General features: G+C 46.7%; 1 protein-coding gene across 1 annotated transcript; it reads left to right on the forward strand.

Annotated features, from left to right (window-relative positions):
* The first annotated feature begins 5,712 nt into the window (after positions 1–5,712).
* LOC116409582 (extracellular calcium-sensing receptor-like) lies at positions 5,713–10,921 on the forward strand. Its single transcript, XM_031898310.1, has 4 exons — positions 5,713–6,381; positions 7,225–7,452; positions 7,599–7,722; positions 10,017–10,921. The coding sequence occupies exons 1-4, from the start codon at positions 5,713–5,715 to the stop codon at positions 10,919–10,921; spliced, it is 1,926 nt and encodes a 641-aa protein (XP_031754170.1).
* The last annotated feature ends 7,361 nt before the right edge of the window (positions 10,922–18,282 follow it).

Consider the following 18,282-nt stretch of genomic DNA (forward strand, 5'->3'; position numbering starts at 1 on the left):
CATTTAACCATGAAATAAACCCAATAGGGCTGTTCTGCCCCAATAAGGGGTAATTATATCTTAGTTGGGATCAAGTACAGGTACTGTTTTATTATTACAGAGAAAAGGGAATCATTTAACCATTAAATAAACCCAATAGGGCTGTTCTGCCCCCAATAAGGGGTAATTATATCTTAGTTGGGATCAAGTACAGGTACTGTTTTATTATTACAGAGAAAAGGGAATCATTTAACCATTAAATAAACCCAATAGGGCTGTTCTGCCCCCAATAAGGGGTAATTATATCTTAGTTGGGATCAAGTACAGGTACTGTTTTATTATTACAGAGAAAAGGGAATCATTTAATCATTATATAAACCCAATAGGGCTGTTCTGCCCCCAATAAGGGGTAATTATATCTTAGTTGGGATCAAGTACAGGTACTGTTTTATTATTACAGAGAAAAGGGAATCATTTAACCATGAAATAAACCCAATAGGGCTGTTCTGCCCCAATAAGGGGTAATTATATCTTAGTTGGGATCAAGTACAGGTACTGTTTTATTATTACAGAGAAAAGGGAATCATTTAACCATTAAATAAACCCAATAGGGCTGTTCTGCCCCCAATAAGGGGTAATTATATCTTAGTTGGGATCAAGTACAGGTACTGTTTTATTATTACAGAGAAAAGGGAATCATTTAACCATGAAATAAACCCAACAGGGCTGTTCTGCCCCCAATAAGGGGTAATTATATCTTAGTTGGGATCAAGTACAGGTACTGTTTTATTATTACAGAGAAAAGGGAATCATTTAACCATTAAATAAACCCAATAGGGCTGTTCTGCCCCCAATAAGGGGTAATTATATCTTAGTTGGGATCAAGTACAGGTACTGTTTTATTATTACAGAGAAAAGGGAATCATTTAACCATGAAATAAACCCAATAGGGCTGTTCTGCCCCAATAAGGGGTAATTATATCTTAGTTGGGATCAAGTACAGGTACTGTTTTATTATTACAGAGAAAAGGGAATCATTTAACCATGAAATAAACCCAATAGGGCTGTTCTGCCCCAATAAGGGGTAATTATATCTTAGTTGGGATCAAGTACAGGTACTGTTTTATTATTACAGAGAAAAGGGAATCATTTAACCATTAAATAAACCCAATAGGGCTGTTCTGCCCCCAATAAGGGGTAATTATATCTTAGTTGGGATCAAGTACAGGTACTGTTTTATTATTACAGAGAACTCCACAGGCTCCTTGGTGTCCGGCTTTTGTTGCATTTGTCGTGTAATTCCATTAATAGGTCTCATCCCCATAGAGTTGTCAGGCCGTCAGGGAGTGAGGCAGATAATTCATACAGTTCCTCCCTATGGGCAACTTCATCTTTAAAAGCAAGCTGCAAGCATTGGCACAGCGCAGAGAGACAGGACACAGGGAGCCCTTTCCAACCCATATTATTATTATTAACCTCAATTCATTTCACCTACGCAGCTAGGGATGCTGTTATCTGCCCTCTGGTGTCTCCTAGTATTGTTCCTCCAACCTCTTATCTCTTACCACCTCCCCTGTTGCCTAATAGTATTCTCTCTACTGACCCCATTTGCAGGGGGCTTAGCTGGGATGGGGGTATGTAGGGCCCCCAAGAGTGATATAACCGGGCTATACAGGGAGGGTAACATTGTTATTGGTGGGGTCTTTCCTGTCCACGTGTACCGTGTCTATCAACAGCTGTCCTATAGGAGCCCCCCACCAACCGTAACCTGCAGCACGTAAGTAACAGACTTAAATTGGGAACGTAGCCATTACAATGCTCCCCTTTAATACCCACTATACCTTGAACCAGCTGTGCCTATTATTATTGTGTTATGAGCAGGCCAGAGATGCATTAAATATATCTAAGGGGGTGAACCCTAATTGGAAAGTAGTGACTGTAGAGTGTATGGCAGTGATCCCCAACCAGTGGCTCGTGAGCAACATGTTGCTCTCCAACCCCTTGGATGTTGCTCCCAGGGGCCTTAAAGCAGGTGCTTATTTTTGAATTTCTGGTTAGGAGGAAAGTTTTGGTTGCATAAAAACACAGTGTAAGGCCAAACAGAGCCTTCTGTAGGCTTCAGTCAACATAGGGGCTATTAAATAGGCAATTACAGCTTTTATTGGCACCCCCAGAAACTTTTTTCATCCTTGTGTTGCTCTCCAACGCTTTTTCCATTTGAATGTGGCTCACGGGTCTAAAAGGTTGGGGATCCCTGGTGTATGGGGTACCAAGGGCCCAATGGGCAACCTGACCCCCCTGGCTGCCACCAATACCACCCCTAATACCTCCCCCGATGCTGATGTAGATGGCCAAGCATGGGGGAGCCCATCAGACCCCAGTAACCCAGTGTATGTTGTAGGAATAGGAGGGCACAGTGTATGTTGTAGGAATAGGAGGGCACGGTGTATGCTGTAGGAATAGGAGGGCACAGTGTATGCTGTAGGAATAGGAGGGCACAGTGTATGCTGTAGGAATAGGAGGGCACAGTGTATGCTGTAGGAATAGGAGGGCACAGTGTATGCTGTAGGAATAGGAGGGCACGGTGTATGCTGTAGGAATAGGAGGGCACAGTGTATGCTGTAGGAATAGGAGGGCACAGTGTATGCTGTAGGAATAGGAGGGCACCGTGTATGCTGTAGGAATAGGAGGGCACGGTGTATGCTGTAGGAATAGGAGGGCACAGTGTATGTTGTAGGAATAGGAGGGCACAGTGTATGCTGTAGGAATAGGAGGGCACAGTGTATGCTGTAGGAATAGGAGGGCACAGTGTATGCTGTAGGAATAGGAGGGCACGGTGTATGCTGTAGGAATAGGAGGGCACGGTGTATGCTGTAGGAATAGGAGGGCACGGTGTATGCTGTAGGAATAGGAGGGCACAGTGTATGCTGTAGGAATAGGAGGGCACAGTGTATGCTGTAGGAATAGGAGGGCACAGTGTATGCTGTAGGAATAGGAGGGCACAGTGTATGCTGTAGGAATAGGAGGGCACGGTGTATGCTGTAGGAATAGGAGGGCACGGTGTATGCTGTAGGAATAGGAGGGCACGGTGTATGCTGTAGGAATAGGAGGGCACAGTGTATGCTGTAGGAATAGGAGGGCACAGTGTATGCTGTAGGAATAGGAGGGCACAGTGTATGCTGTAGGAATAGGAGGGCACAGTGTATGCTGTAGGAATAGGAGGGCACAGTGTATGCTGTAGGAATAGGAGGGCACAGTGTATGCTGTAGGAATAGGAGGGCACAGTGTATGCTGTAGGAATAGGAGGGCACAGTGTATGCTGTAGGAATAGGAGGGCACGGTGTATGCTGTAGGAATAGGAGGGCACAGTGTATGCTGTAGGAATAGGAGGGCACAGTGTATGCTGTAGGAATAGGAGGGCACAGTGTATGCTGTAGGAATAGGAGGGCACAGTGTATGCTGTAGGAATAGGAGGGCACAGTGTATGCTGTAGGAATAGGAGGGCACAGTGTATGCTGTAGGAATAGGAGGGCACCGTGTATGCTGTAGGAATAGGAGGGCACAGTGTATGCTGTAGGAATAGGAGGGCACAGTGTATGCTGTAGGAATAGGAGGGCACGGTGTATGCTGTAGGAATAGGAGGGCACGGTGTATGCTGTAGGAATAGGAGGGCACAGTGTATGCTGTAGGAATAGGAGGGCACAGTGTATGCTGTAGGAATAGGAGGGCACAGTGTATGCTGTAGGAATAGGAGGGCACGGTGTATGCTGTAGGAATAGGAGGGCACGGTGTATGCTGTAGGAATAGGAGGGCACAGTGTATGCTGTAGGAATAGGAGGGCACGGTGTATGCTGTAGGAATAGGAGGGCACGGTGTATGCTGTAGGAATAGGAGGGCACAGTATATGCTGTAGGAATAGGAGGGCACGGTGTATGCTGTAGGAATAGGAGGGCACGGTGTATGCTGTAGGAATAGGAGGGCACAGTATATGCTGTAGGAATAGGAGGGCACGGTGTATGCTGTAGGGAACAGAGCAATACATAGAAAATTATACAAATGATATACAATATTGCCAAGTGCAATTACCACACAGTAATCTATGCCTACAGAGAGAAGGAAGCTTCGGCTCCATAAAGTTAGTTGGTCGCAGGTAAATAAATCAGGTTATGACCATAAATCAGGTTATGACTATTGCCGAGAGAGCAGAAGGCTGAATACAGAGCTCTGTGGTGCCCACGATTAGACCTTGATGACTAGTCCTTGCCCACAAGGATTGGTTAGACAGTGAAGAATAGAACAAGGATGTAGAATGTTTATGGACACCAAGAAGAGAGAATGGTCTACAATGTAGACTGCATGAAAGGATAAATATATGTTCACGGTTAGGGTTTATTATTCCTGTACTAAAAAGGAATTAATCTCCATCTGTCTCCTCAGTTTTGTGCCTCTGACCTTCCAATGGCTACAGACGCTCCTCTTGGCCGTGCAAGAAATAAGCGCTTCTCCCTACCTTCTTCCCAACATCACCCTGGGGGTCCATTTGTTCGATTCCTGTGCATCTCCTGGAAGAGCTCTAGAAGGGATCTCCTGGTTACTCTCAGGTGGGGCTTCGACCCCCATTCCCAACTACCACTGGAGGTCTTCTATGTCGTCACTTGTTGGGGTCGTTGGAGATTCAAGTTCTGCCTCTTCTTTGGCCATGGCAAGACTGCTAGGACTGTACAGGTATCCCCAGGTAGGGTTTAGTCTTTTTAATTGGTTGGTTGGAGATAATAAATTATTCTTTTGATTCCAAATGTTGTTTACATCTTTGTGATAGGTACCCTTTCCCTGTGTAAGTGATGTTCTACTTTTCTTGTATCCACCATGAATGCTGCCCCAATGCCTGTGACCCAATTAGGACCACCTAGGACCCCCTCTACCCATCTGTATTTTCTCAACCCAAATGAGATTGTACTTGACCATCTGGTTATGGGTTAGTGCTTTGTTATGTCCCAGGTCCATCAGTTGAAGACCATCGTTTTCAACCTCCTATAATAACATAGAAGATGAAGGTATCTTTGTATCTTCTCTTAGATAAGTTACATCTCCACCAGCTCACTACTGAGTGACAGGACCCAGTTTCCTTCTTTCTTCCTTCCTAATACATATGACCCAATTAGGACCAGCTAAGTAATTACACCCCCCTCTACCCATCTGTATTTTCTCAACCCAAATGAGATTGTACTTTGACCCTGGCTATGGGTTACTGCTTTGTTATGTCCCAGGTCCATCAGTAGAAGACCATCGTTTTCAACCTCCTATAATAACATAGAAGCTGAAGGTATCTTTGTATCTTCTCTTAGATAAGTTACTTCTCTACCAGCTCACTACTGAGTGACAGGACCCAGTTTCCTTCCTTCCTCTTCCCAATGCCTGTGACCCAATTAGGACCAGCTAAGTAATTACACCCCCTCTACCCATCTGTATTTCCTCAACCACCTGGCTATTGGTTACTGCTTTGTTATATCCCAGGTCCATCAGTTGAAGACCATCATTTTCAACCTCCTACAATAACATAGAAGATGAAGGTATCTTTGTATCTTCTTTTAGATAAGTTACTTCTCCACCAGCTCACTACTGAGTGACAGGACCCAGTTTCCTTCCTTCTTCAGGACTGTACCCAGTGACATCTTTCAGTCAAAAGGTTTGGCACAGCTTGTGTCCTACTTTGGTTGGACCTGGATAGGAATGATGGGTGAAGACACAGACTATGGGCAAGAAGGCATCCGAACGACCACGACTGAAATTCTGAGGTCTGGCGCCTGTGTGGCTTTCACAGGATACATACTGACTAGTCGCCCAGACAGAAATGCCCCTTATCTCTCAAGAGTCATCATAGAGTCAAATGTTAGCGTCATTGTTGTCTTCTCCAGTGGGTCCAACTTTGTGCCAGTGGTAGAAGAGCTTCTAAAACATAACGTCACAGGCAAAACTTGGGTAGCCAGTGAGTCATGGTCAACATCAGCCTTGGTCTCCAAAGAAAAATACTGGCGTGTCCTAAAAGGGACTATTGGCTTTGCTCTACATAGTGGGCATATTTCTGGACTAAAACAGTTTATGAATTCGCTCGATCCCAAGAAGACCCCGGATGATATCTTTTTGAAAGAGTTTTGGGAAGTAAATTTCCGCTGCAAGTGGCAGATCCAAGAGGTTGGTTGGACCAACAGCACCAACGTTTGCACAGGGCAGGAGTCTAACGGGCCTTTATTCACTGACGGCATTCAGAGGGTCACCTACAGCGTCTACATTGCAGTCTATGCGCTGGCCTGGGCACTGCATGGCATCCTAATGAGCAGGCAAAGAGCGTGTCTTCAGATCCACAAGACGTGCAATGAATCCTTGTCTTTTCAACCATGGCAGGTATTTTATTAGATAAGTCTTGACTAGCGATGGGCGAAATGTTTCGTCAGGCATGGATTTGCCATTAGCTGCGGAAAAATTTGCCGCGCATCCAAAAATTGTCACGAAATGGGTGAAAAAATTTGCTGTGTCAAAAGAATAGCCGCGCAAATAAAGAATAGCCGTGGGCGACAAAAGAATAGCCGCGTGACAAAAGAATAGCCGCGCGAATAAAGAATAGCCGTGGGCGACAAAAGAATAGCCGCGTGACAAAAGAATAGCCGCGTGACAAAAGAATAGCCGCGTGACAAAAGAATAGCCGCGCGAATAAAGAATAGCCGTGGGTGACAAAAGAATAGCCGTGGGCGACAAAAGAATAGCCGTGGGCGACAAAAGAATAGCCGCGGGCGACAAAAGAATAGCCGCGTGACAAAAGAATAGCTGTGGGCGACAAAAGAATAGCTGCGGACGACAAAAGAATAGCCGCGCGACAAAAGTATAGCCGCGTGACAAAAGAATAGCCGCGCAACAAAAAAATAGCTGCGGACGACAAAAGAATAGCCGTGTGACAAAAGAAATTTTTTTTGATGCGCAACATTTTCTCTGCTTCACTAATTTTTCGCCATTTCTCAAATCTTTTGAAAGATTCGCAAATTTTTGGGCAAAGCGAAACAGGACAGATTCGCTCATCACTAGTCTTGACTGAATCAACCGGGAGCTGTAGTAGTAACTTGAACCAAACTAGTAGGACCTTTCTCACCAAGTCCAATTTTGATACTCGGAACAGGATGATAGACGTAGATGTTCCAAAGGGTGCAAGATCCAACCCACAGTCACCACTTGAAACTCCCTCTTCCCTTGCAGGTGATGGATTCAATGAGGACTGTCCACTTCGAAGCTGAAGATGGGAGAAATGTATATTTTGACCCAAATGGAAACCTCCCAGCTGTGTATGACATTGTTAACTGGCAGATGGACCCTGCCGGCAACATACATCATGTTAAGGTGGGAAATTACGATGGCAGCACCGAGGATGAGAACACGTTCTCTGTGAATACCAGTTCCATCCAGTGGAACACAGAAGGCTCACAGGTAAGTAACTGCTTGGACCAAGGTTGATCTCTCTTTACATATACAGTAGGTAATCTCAGTCCTCTTCTTTTATTAGTTCTACATCATTTCACTCTACATAAAACTGACTCCTTTGCCTTGTGTCCTTTTTTCTCCTCTTCTCCCAGGTTCCTTTGTCCTTCTGCAGTAGAAGCTGCCCCATAGGATTTAGGAAAGCAGCCATACTGGGGAAACCTATCTGTTGCTTCCAATGTGTTCCGTGTCCTTCTGGGGAAATCTCAAACCAGACAGGTAGAGTTTCCATTAAAGCTATCAAAACGGGTTCTAGGTTTTCCTTGGAGAAGATCTCTAGTCATTACGCTGAAGAGTGCTTTGGCTTTACTCCTTTTAAAGTCACATATCCCTTTTCTAACTTTTTCTGACCAACACCCTCTAGTATTTAGGTCTGGGCTGTCCAGAGATCATGGAATATGGGCTCAGCCATACTCTTTGTGTTCCAACATTTAGTCATGGCCTTGCTTAGCTTGTAACAAAGATGGTGGATAGATGATAGATAGATGCCTAGCTGCTGCTTAACCTTAACTCTATGGAGGTTGCAAGAAATCAGTGAGATCTGGGCAGATTTTAGTTTAGAACTAGTCTACAATAGTGACAACCAAGGTACCTGATATCCTTAGGGGTATCACCCCCCCCATTAGCTTTGGTAGGGTTTAAAAAGCACATAGGATTTAGGAAAGCAGCTATACTGGGGAAACCTATATGTTGCTTCCAATGTGTTCCGTGTCCTTCTGGGGAAATCTCAAACCAGACAGGTAGAGTTTCCATTAAAGCTATCAAAACAGGTTCTAGGTTCTCCTTGGACAAGAGAAGATCTCTAGTCATATTGCTGAGGAGTGCTTTGGATTTACTCCTTTTAAAGTCACAAAGAGTATTCCTCTAGTATTTGGGTATGGGCTGTTCAGAGATCATGGAATATGGGCTCAACCCTACTCTTTGTGTTCCAACATTTAGTCATGGCCTTGCGTAGCTTGTAACAAAGATGGTGGATGGATAGATGATTGATAGAAGATCCTGCCTAGCTGCTGCTTTTCCTTAACTCTATGGAGGTTCCAAGAAATCAATGAGATCTTGGCAGATTTTAGCTTAGAACTAGTCTACAATAGTGACAACCAAGGTCCCTGATATTCTTAGGGGTGTCACCCCCCCCCCCCCCCATAGCTTTGGTAGGGTTTAAAAAGCACATAGGATTTAGGAAAGCAGCCATACTGGGGAAACCTATCTGTTGCTTCCAATGTGTTCCGTGTCCTTCTGGGGAAATCTCAAACCAGACAGGTAGAGCTTCCATTAAAGCTATCAAAACAGGTTCTAGGTTCTCCTTGGACAGGAGAAGATCTCTAGTCATATTGCTGAGGAGTGCTTTTGATTTACTTCTTTTAAAGTCACAGAGTATCCCTCTAGTATTTGGGTATGGGCTGTCCAGAGATCATGGAATATGGGCTCAACCCTACTCTTTGTGTTGCAACATTTAGTCATGGCCTTGCTTAGCTTGTAACAAAGATGGTGGATAGATGATAGATAGACGATCCTGCCTAGCTGCTGCTTTCCCTTAACTCTATCGAGGTTCCAAGAAATCAGTGAGATCTGGGCAGATTTTAGCTTAGAACTAGTCTGCAATAGTGACAACCAAGGTCCCTGATATCCTTAGGGGTATCACCCCACCCAACCCCCCCCCCCCCCCATAGCTTTGGTAGGGTTTAAAAAGCACATAGGATTTAGAAAAGCAGCCATACTGGGGAAACCTATCTGTTGCTTTCAATGTGTTCCGTGTCCTTCTGGAGAAATCTCAAACTAGACAGGTAGAGTTTCCATCAAAGCTATCAAAACAGGTTCTAGGTTCTCCTTGGACAGGAGAAGATCTCTAGCCATATTGTCGAAGAGTGTTTTGGCTTTACTCCTTTTAAAGTCACATAGAGTATCCCTCTTCTAACTTTTTCTGACCAACACCCTCTAGCATTTAGGTATGGGCTGTCCAGAGATCATGGAATATGGGCTCAGTCCTACTCTTTGTGCTTCAACATTTAGTCATGGCCTTGCTTAGCTTGTAACAAAGATGCTGGATAGATCATAGATGATCCTGCCTAGCTGCTGCTTTCTCTTAACTCTATGGAGGTTCCAAGAAATCAGTGAAATCTTGGCTGATTTTAGCATAGAACTAGTCTACAATAGTGACAACCAAGGTCCCTGAGATCCTTAGGGGTATCACCCCCCATAGCTTTGGTAGGGTTTAAAAAGCACATTCTAGATTCAATTGCGTATGCATTACCTACTTACACCATGTATTAATAAGAATGATAGGTGGCCCTTCTCTCCATCCTAACCAAAGGGATTTCGGTGCCTCTTATCCACACACTAGGGCCTTCCTGGTTTAGACTGATCCCATAACCCCTGGCTGTGTGGTAGACCCTAGCCAAAACATAGAAGACAACTTTAATGGTTTAACTATGACACCCAACTTCTACTTATATATTCTCTGATGTTTGTACTAACAGCTCAGCCAATGAAAATCTGTTTTCCTTTGCTTTCAGACTCAGTGGACTGTTTCAGGTGCCCGTGGGATCAGTGGCCCAATAACCAGAAGGACCAGTGCATTTTAAAACCAGTTGAGTTTCTTTCCTGTGATGATCCAGTGGGTGTTACTCTTATCACCTCCAGTGTTATCTCTTCCATCATCCCGGTGGCTTTGCTGGGGCTTTTTATCAATTTCAAAACGACCCCCATAGTCCGAGCCAACAATTACCTTCTGAGTTGCGTTCTTCTAGTATCCCTCAGCCTCTGTTTCCTTTGTTCTTTAGGGTTCATTGGTTACCCCCAACCTGAAAAGTGCCTTCTGCGCCAGGTGGCATTTGGGATGGTTTTTGCCCTCTGCATCTCCTGTGTTCTGGCCAAAACCATTACTGTTGTCATTGCTTTCAAAGCCACCAAGCCTGGCAGCAAATTAAGGAAATGGACAGGGACAAAAGTGACCTACTTAGTCACGGGCCTCGGTGTTCTCCTCCAGTTGGGTATATGCATTATTTGGTTGTCCACCTTCCCTTCTTTCCCAGAAAATGACATCCAGACTCAACCAGGAGTCATCATTGCTCATTGTAATGAAGGATTTCCAACTGCTTTTTGGTGCATGTTGGGATATCTTGGACTACTGGCCACCATAAGCTTTGTTCTTGCCTTCTTGGTCCGGAGGCTTCCAGACAGCTTTAATGAAGCCAAATATATCACATTCAGTATGTTGGCTTTCCTCAGTGTGTGGGTGTCCTTTATCCCAGCCTATCTCAGTGCCCGGGGCAAATATACCGACGCAATGGAGGTCTTTGCCATTCTTTCTTCTACCTGGGCTTTGGTCATCTGCATCTTTCTGCCCAAGTGTTTCATCATCATCTTCCAACCAGAACTCAACAACAAGGACAGTTTAATGGGGCGAGGCAAGAAATAAGGACCAGGTTCAGTAGCCTAGACTTCTCCACCAGTAAATTGGACACTAATCTACTGCCAATATGTTTCATAGGTCTATGTATGTATGCCGTATCCTTGCCTGAATCATATCCATGGGCTCTTTATAGAGGTAAAATATAAATAAAAGGAAAAGATGACATTGTGTCGTGATTGTTACCCCAAAACAGGGTGAAAAAAGCCCGAATTTGAATTTGAGTGCCATTGCCCCAAACAGAGGCTACCCAGAATGGGTAGGAATGCTGTATTTTGTACCAGTTTAACGCTTCCGAATCTCTATAACAGAAAAGATTCAATCAGGCCTTCAAAGTTGCCTCTTCGGAGTGTCAGTGGCACTGCACATGCTCAGTGGGCTCTGGGCGGCTGTCAAGACGTTAAGCTTAGGGGGCGTAGCAAATTGTTGAGCAGAAAATGAGGTTGGCAAGTCATAAAAGCTACAGAGATGGTTATTAAATTCTCATGCAGACTGTACTGTTCTCTGAGATGCATACTAAGAGTTAACTTAAAGATGAACCGCCCCTTTAATGAGAATCTTCACTAATTACTACAGTATATGGTGAGTGGGAATCAGCAGAAAAGAAGATGGGGGGCTACTGGGGGCATCTTCAGGGGCACAGATCTTCCCTGCTAATCAGGGCTCTACCCTACATCTTTGTGAAGCTTTAGTTCCCCTTTAAATAAAGTCTCCTTAATACAAAAGTAGGAACATTGCAGCCTGGGACTGAATATCCTGCGTGTTTCACAGTGCCGGTGGCTCGCTGAGGATGCTGGGAGTTTGCAATCACTAACAGACACGAAAATGAGTAAGAAACGGCGAAAAGTTCACGAAATGTGGCTGTTTTTCGGCAGCCGTTTCACAATTAAATCCGCCAATGGGACGCGGAAATTCACAACAATTCCTTACCTGGCGTAAAAATTATACTCATCGCTGCCTATCACCCTCTATATAATAGAGCCCGCACTCCAGTTGGGGGTAACAATAGTTTTTTTTAAAGAAAAACTCCCCCCTGCCAATGCTGGGCTACCCGCACCGGGCGGCCATGTTGGTTGGCAGGCTCTATTAGCCTGCACAGGGCAGCCATGTTGGTTGGCAGGCTTTATTAGCCCGCACCAGGCGGCCATGTTGGTTGGCAGGCTCTATTAGCCTGCACTGGGCGGCCATGTTGGTTGGCAGGCTCTATTAGCCCGCACCAGGCGGCCATGTTGGTTGGAAGGCTCTATTAGCCTGCACTGGGCGGCCATGTTGGTTGGAAGGCTCTATTAGCCCGCACCGGGCAGCCATGTTGGTTGGCAGGCTCTATTAGCCCGCACCTCTTGTGGGGGGAACAGTATAGGGGTGCTCTTGAAGCTAACAAAGCCAAAGAGGATGTGGGGGCCCAGGACCGTGCCCGGTAGAAGCTCCATCTCTCATATCGCTGCCTTGTATAGCGCTGAGTGTAACTATAAGGCCTTCCACTCAGTAATAATAATAATAATCATTTCTGCCTTCCCTGTGCTGGATAATAAACACTGCTCCCTGGAGGGGAAAATAGCTGTGAAATGAGCCCCCCTGGGATATACGCAGAGTTGTGCTTGTTAATTCCAGTTGTATATTAGCACCACCTGGTGTATATGCATGAAACTACAGCCTGAGGTTCTGCTGCTTTTTCCCACCGCGGCTTATATTCCCGGCAAGTTGCACCTAAATGCAGGGCTGGACTGGGCTGCCGGGACACCGGGAAAATACCTGATGGGCCCCGGCCCTGGTGGGCCCCTGCGGCTCAGACCCCACCCTATTGCTGCTTCCTCTGGCCTCCGATATCCTCCCCTGATGCATTTCACATACGTGTTCAGGGGAGGACATCAGCCAGGGGCCCCTGTTGTGGGGGTTTGGTTTAGGGGTGTGCGGCAGGGGCCGCTGTGGGGGGGGTTGGTTTAGGGGTACACGGCTGGAGCCCTGCGGGGGGGAGTTGGTTTAGGGGTGCGCGGCAGGGGCCCCTGTGGGGGGGGTTGGTTTAGGGGTGCGCGGCTGGAGCCCTGCGGGGGGGAGTTGGTTTAGGGGTAGGGGCAGGGGCCCCTGTGGGGGGGGTTGGTTTAGGGGTGCGCGGCAGGGGCCCCTGCAGGGGGATTGGTTTAGGGGTGCACGGCAGGGGTCCCTGCACGGGGGGTTGGTTTAGGGATGCGCGGCAGGGGCCCCTGCGGGGGGGGTTGGTTTAGGGATGCGTGGCAGGGGCCCCTGCGGGGGGGGTTGGTTTAGGGATGCGTGGCAGGGGCCCCTGCGGGGGGGGTTGGTTTAGGGATGCGTGGCAGGGGCCCCTGCAGGGGGGGTTGGTTTAGGGATGCGCGGCAGGGGCCCCTGCAGGGGGGGTTGGTTTAGGGGTGCACGGCAGGGGCTCCTGCGGGGGGGGTTGGTTTAGGGGTGCGCGGCAGGGGCGCCTGCAGGGGGGGTTGGTTTAGGGGTGCGCGGCAGGGGCGCCTGCAGGGGGGGTTGGTTTAGGGGTGCACGGCAGGGGCTCCTGCGGGGGGGGTTGGTTTAGGGGTGCGCGGCAGGGGCCCCTGCAGGGGGGTTGGTTTAGGGGTGCGCGGCAGGGGCGCCTGCAGGGGGGGTTGGTTTAGGGGTGCACGGCAGGGGCTCCTGCGGGGGGGGTTGGTTTAGGGGTGCGCGGCAGGGGCGCCTGCAGGGGGGGTTGGTTTAGGGGTGCATGGCAGGTGCCCCTGCGGGGGGGTTGGTTTAGGGGTGCGCGGCAGGGGCCCCTGCAGGGGGGGTTGGTTTAGGGGTGCGCGGCAGGGGAGGCACCTTGGGGGGTGCGGGGCCCGCCCTGCCTAAATGCCATTCAGTCGCCTGCTAAAGCCGGTATGCCTGCGCTACTGAGGCTGCCTTGTGACGGATGCAATTTCAGAGGAATTCTGGGAAAGAATCATGGGGTATTGCACTGTATTTTTGCACTTTGCACTCACTCTGCCCCTTTGTTTTACTAGAGCTTTACTAAGGGGAAGGTATTGAATATATTGCAATATATGGACAAACTATACCTGTTTTGCTTAAAGGGGTAGGATGTAGAGAGAGATATTCCAAAGCAATTTGCAATTGGTCTTTGTTTTTTATTATTTGTAGTTTTTTTAGTTATTTCATTTTCAGTCCAGCTGTTCTCCAGTTTGGAGTTTTAGAAGATACTTGGTTGCTAGGTTTCAAGTTACCTTAGCAACCAGGGAGTAGTTTGAATGAGAGACAGGAATATGAATAGGGGAGGGGCTGAATAGAAAGATAAGGAATAAACAGTAACAATAACAATAAAACTGGAGCCTCACAGAGCAATAGGGTTTGGCTGCCGGGGTCAGTGACCCCCATTTGAAAGCTGGAAAGATGCAGAGTAGGAAGGCAAATCATTTAACAACAATAAAAAATAAATAATGAAGACCAATTGAAAAGTTGCAAAGGTGAGTAAAAATTGCCTTGTTGCCCCCATGGGTCTCGCCGCAGGCACAAGATGAATGAATCACACGTAAATAGACAGTATATATGAAAATACAAAAACATACTTCCTATCTTAAATACATATAATTCATTAGTGACCGGCCAGGCTACTTAGGAATCAGTAAATTACAAATACAATAAAAATACACATTAAAAATAAATGGGCCATGTGAATGGGGGGGGATATCACTCCAACTTGCAGCGCAGCAGTAAAGTGTGTCTGAGTCTGAGCTTTCAGCCAGCGCTACACATTAGAACTGCTTTCAGCTAACCTATTGTTTCTCCTATTCCCATGTAACTGGAGGAGTCCCAAGCCGGACTTGGATTTCTTACTATTGAGTGCTATTCTGATACCTACTGGGAGCTGCTATCTTGCTCCCTTCCAATTGTTCTGCTGATCGGCTGCTGGGGGTGAGGGGGGGGGGGGTATCACTCCAACTTGCAGCGCAGCAGTAAAGTGTGCCTGAGTCTGAGCTTTCAGCCAGCGCTACACATTAGAACTGCTTTCAGCTAACCTATTGTTTATCCTACTCCCATGTAACTGGAGGAGTCCCAAGCCGGACTTGGATTTCTTACTATTGAGTGCTATTCTGATACCTACTGGGAGCTGCTATCTTGCTCCCTTCCCATTGTTCTGCTGATCGGCTGCTGGGGGTGAGGGGGGGGGATATCACTCCAACTTGCAGCGCAGCAGTAAAGTGTGCCTGAGTCTGAGCTTTCAGCCAGCGCTACACATTAGAACTGCTTTCAGCTAACCTATTGTTTCTCCTACTCCCATGTAACTGGAGGAGTCCCAAGCCGGACTTGGATTTCTTACTATTGAGTGCTATTCTGATACCTACTGGGAGCTGCTATCTTGCTCCCTTCCCATTGTTCTGCTGATCGGCTGCTGGGGGTGAGGGGGGGGGGATATCACTCCAACTTGCAGCACAGCAGTAAAGTGTGTCTGAATCTGAGCTTTCAGCCAGTGCTACACATTAGAGCTGCTTTCAGCTAACCTATTGTTTCTCCTACTCCCATGTAACTGGAGGAGTCCCAAGCCGGACTTGGGTTTCTTACTATTGAGTGCTATTCTGATACCTACTGGTGCCAAAGTCTCCCAAGTCTCCCTAGATACGAATCCCTTGGGTCTGATTAGCTGGGAAATGATTTGCTAATGTTCCCTTCTAGCAACAAAATTGCTGGATTTGCCCCTTACCCCCGGGCTGTGAGTCACCCAGCAATATTGCCCATTTATATCTAATAAAGCTGTTTTCTAAATGCGAGAGCAATAAACCTTCTCCCTCTCCTATTATTTTTTTCTTCTTTTTGTATGGCATAATGCCCAGGCCTGTATTAGGGTTTAGTTCTCCTTTAATATTAGTTCTCCTTTGTTATAAATGTATTTCAAAATCTGAGCTGTCAATCATGTATTGCCTGCCCCGCCTCTATGCCGAAGGCATAGAGGCGGGGCAGGCAATATATGATTGACAGCTCAGATTTTTAATTACAATTACTCAGATATCACCTACATGGCAAGCTGTTATCATGGCAAAAGAGAGAAATTACATCTAGAAAGTGCAGAGCGGAAAGTGAAAGTAAGGCATAGAGGCGGGGCAAGCAATATATGATTGACAACTCAGATTTTTAATTACAATTACTCGGATATCACCTACATGGCAAGCTGTTATCATGGCAAAAGAGAGAAATTACATCTAGGAAGTGCAGACGGGAAAGTGAAAGTAAGGCACGGAGGCGGGCAGGCAATATATGATTGACAACTCAGATTTTTAATTACAATTACTCGGATATCACCTACATGGCAAGCTGTTATCATGGCAAAAGAGAGAAATTACATCTAGGAAGTGCAGACGGGAAAGTGAAAGTAAGGCACGGAGGCGGGCAGGCAATATATGATTGGCAACTCAGATTTTTAATTACAATTACTCGGATATCACCTACATGGCAAGCTGTTATCATGGCAAAAGAGAGAAATTACATCTAGGAAGTGCAGACGGGAAAGTGAAAGTAAGGCACGGAGGCGGGGCAAGCAATATATGATTGACAGCTGAGATTTTACATGCATTTATAACAGGAATGGATGTTTTACTAAATAAAATAATTTAAGTTATGTTTCATGTGCAAAGGACTTTACAGAAATTACATCTAGGAACTGAGATTAGCCTCTAACAAGGGACAAACCCTCTACTATGAGCCCCGACACACCTCCATATATCTATCAGGGTCTAGCACTGAGATTAGGCTCTAACAAGGGACAAACCCTCTACCACGAGCCCCAACACACCTCCATATATCTGTCAGGGTCTAGCACTGAGATTAGCCTCTAACAAGGGACAAACTCTCTACTATGAGCCCCGACACACCTCCATATATCTGTCAGGGTCTAGCACTGAGATTAGGCTCTAACAAGGGACAAGCCCTCTACTATGAGCCCCGACACACCTCCATATATCTGTCAGGGTCTAGCACTGAGATTAGGCTCTAACAAGGGACAAACCCTCTACTATGAGCCCCAACACACCTCCATATATCTGTCAGGGTCTAGCACTGAGATTAGCCTCTAACAAGGGACAAACCCTCTACTATGAGCCCCCACACACCTCCATTTATCTGTCAGGGTCTAGCACTGAGATTAGGCTCTAACAAGGGACAAACCCTCTACTATGAGCCCTGACACACCTCCATATATCTGTCAGGGTCTAGCACTGAGATTAGGCTCTAACAAGGGACAAACCCTCTACCATGAGCCCCGACACACCTCCATATATCTGTCAGGGTCTAGCACTGAGATTAGGCTCGAACAAGGGACAAACCCTCTACTATGAGCCCCGACACACCTCCATATATCTGTCAGGGTCTAGCACTGAGATTAGGCTCTAACAAGGGACAAACCCTCTACTATGAGCCCCGACACACCTCCATATATCTGTCAGGGTCTAGCACTGAGATTAGGCTCTAACAAGGGACAAACCCTCTACTATGAGCCCCGACACACCTCCAACCAGGAGGTCTAGCACCCAGAAAAGACCATTCCTTCTACCATAAACTTGGATACACCACCCTATATCTGTGAGGGTCTAGCACCGAGATTAGGCTCAAATCAAGGCCATGCCCTCTACCATGAACCTCGTCATACCTCTGTATATCTGTGAAGGTCTAGCACTGAGATTAAGCAACAGTAATGACCATATGCTCAACCATGAACATGATAACACCTCCATATATCTGTGAGGGTGTAGCACTAAGATTAGGCTCCAGTAAAAACCATGCCTTCTACCATAAACTTGGTTACACCACCCTATATCTGTGAGGGTCCACCCATTGGCCCTATTCACGTCTAAAAGTCATAAGGGGAAAGGTTTAGCCACTCTCCCAAGACCATGTCCTTCTCCTTGAACCTGGACCACCACTGTGTATTGGTTTGGGCATTGTACTAAGGTTGGGTACAATAAAGACCATAGGACCGTAGGGACCCATAAGGTTATTAGCCCCTATGGCTTTAAATCCTTACAGGTGCAGTTCCCTTAGTTGCTGGGCAGAAGCGAATGTATCTAAGTAATATAAGTACTACATTTATATATGGATGCTATTGGCTTGAAGGTATGGTGACCACTCCCTGCCTCACTTTGATATAGTGCTGGGAAAGGGGCGGCACTTCCTCTTTGGCTTCCACCTAAGGAACTGAGTGGGTGTTGCTGGGAGCCCGGGGCATGGGCCCAGTTAGAGTTGGGATCCCAGTGGGTAGGGAATCAGGATAGAGGGATTCTGGGTGAGAGAGTCCAGTGTGACCCATGTTCTACTGGAACTAACTGGGAAGGCAGCTATTGGGCTGAAATAGAGGTTACAGAGCCCCCCCCATAAGTAACCCTTCAGCCCTACAACCCCCCAGG

Source organism: Xenopus tropicalis, chromosome 3 (assembly GCF_000004195.4).
Source record: "Xenopus tropicalis strain Nigerian chromosome 3, UCB_Xtro_10.0, whole genome shotgun sequence".
NCBI lineage: Eukaryota > Metazoa > Chordata > Amphibia > Anura > Pipidae > Xenopus > Xenopus tropicalis.

Coding starts and splice junctions, on each gene's coding strand:
- LOC116409582 (XM_031898310.1), top strand. CDS start 5,713: ATGGGTGAAGACACAGACTATGGGCAAGAAGGCATCCGAACGACCACG. Junction 7,453..7,598: donor GGAACACAGAAGGCTCACAG/GTAAGTAACTGC, acceptor CTCTTCTCCCAG/GTTCCTTTGTCCTTCTGCAG. Junction 7,723..10,016: donor GGAAATCTCAAACCAGACAG/GTAGAGTTTCCA, acceptor CTTTGCTTTCAG/ACTCAGTGGACTGTTTCAGG.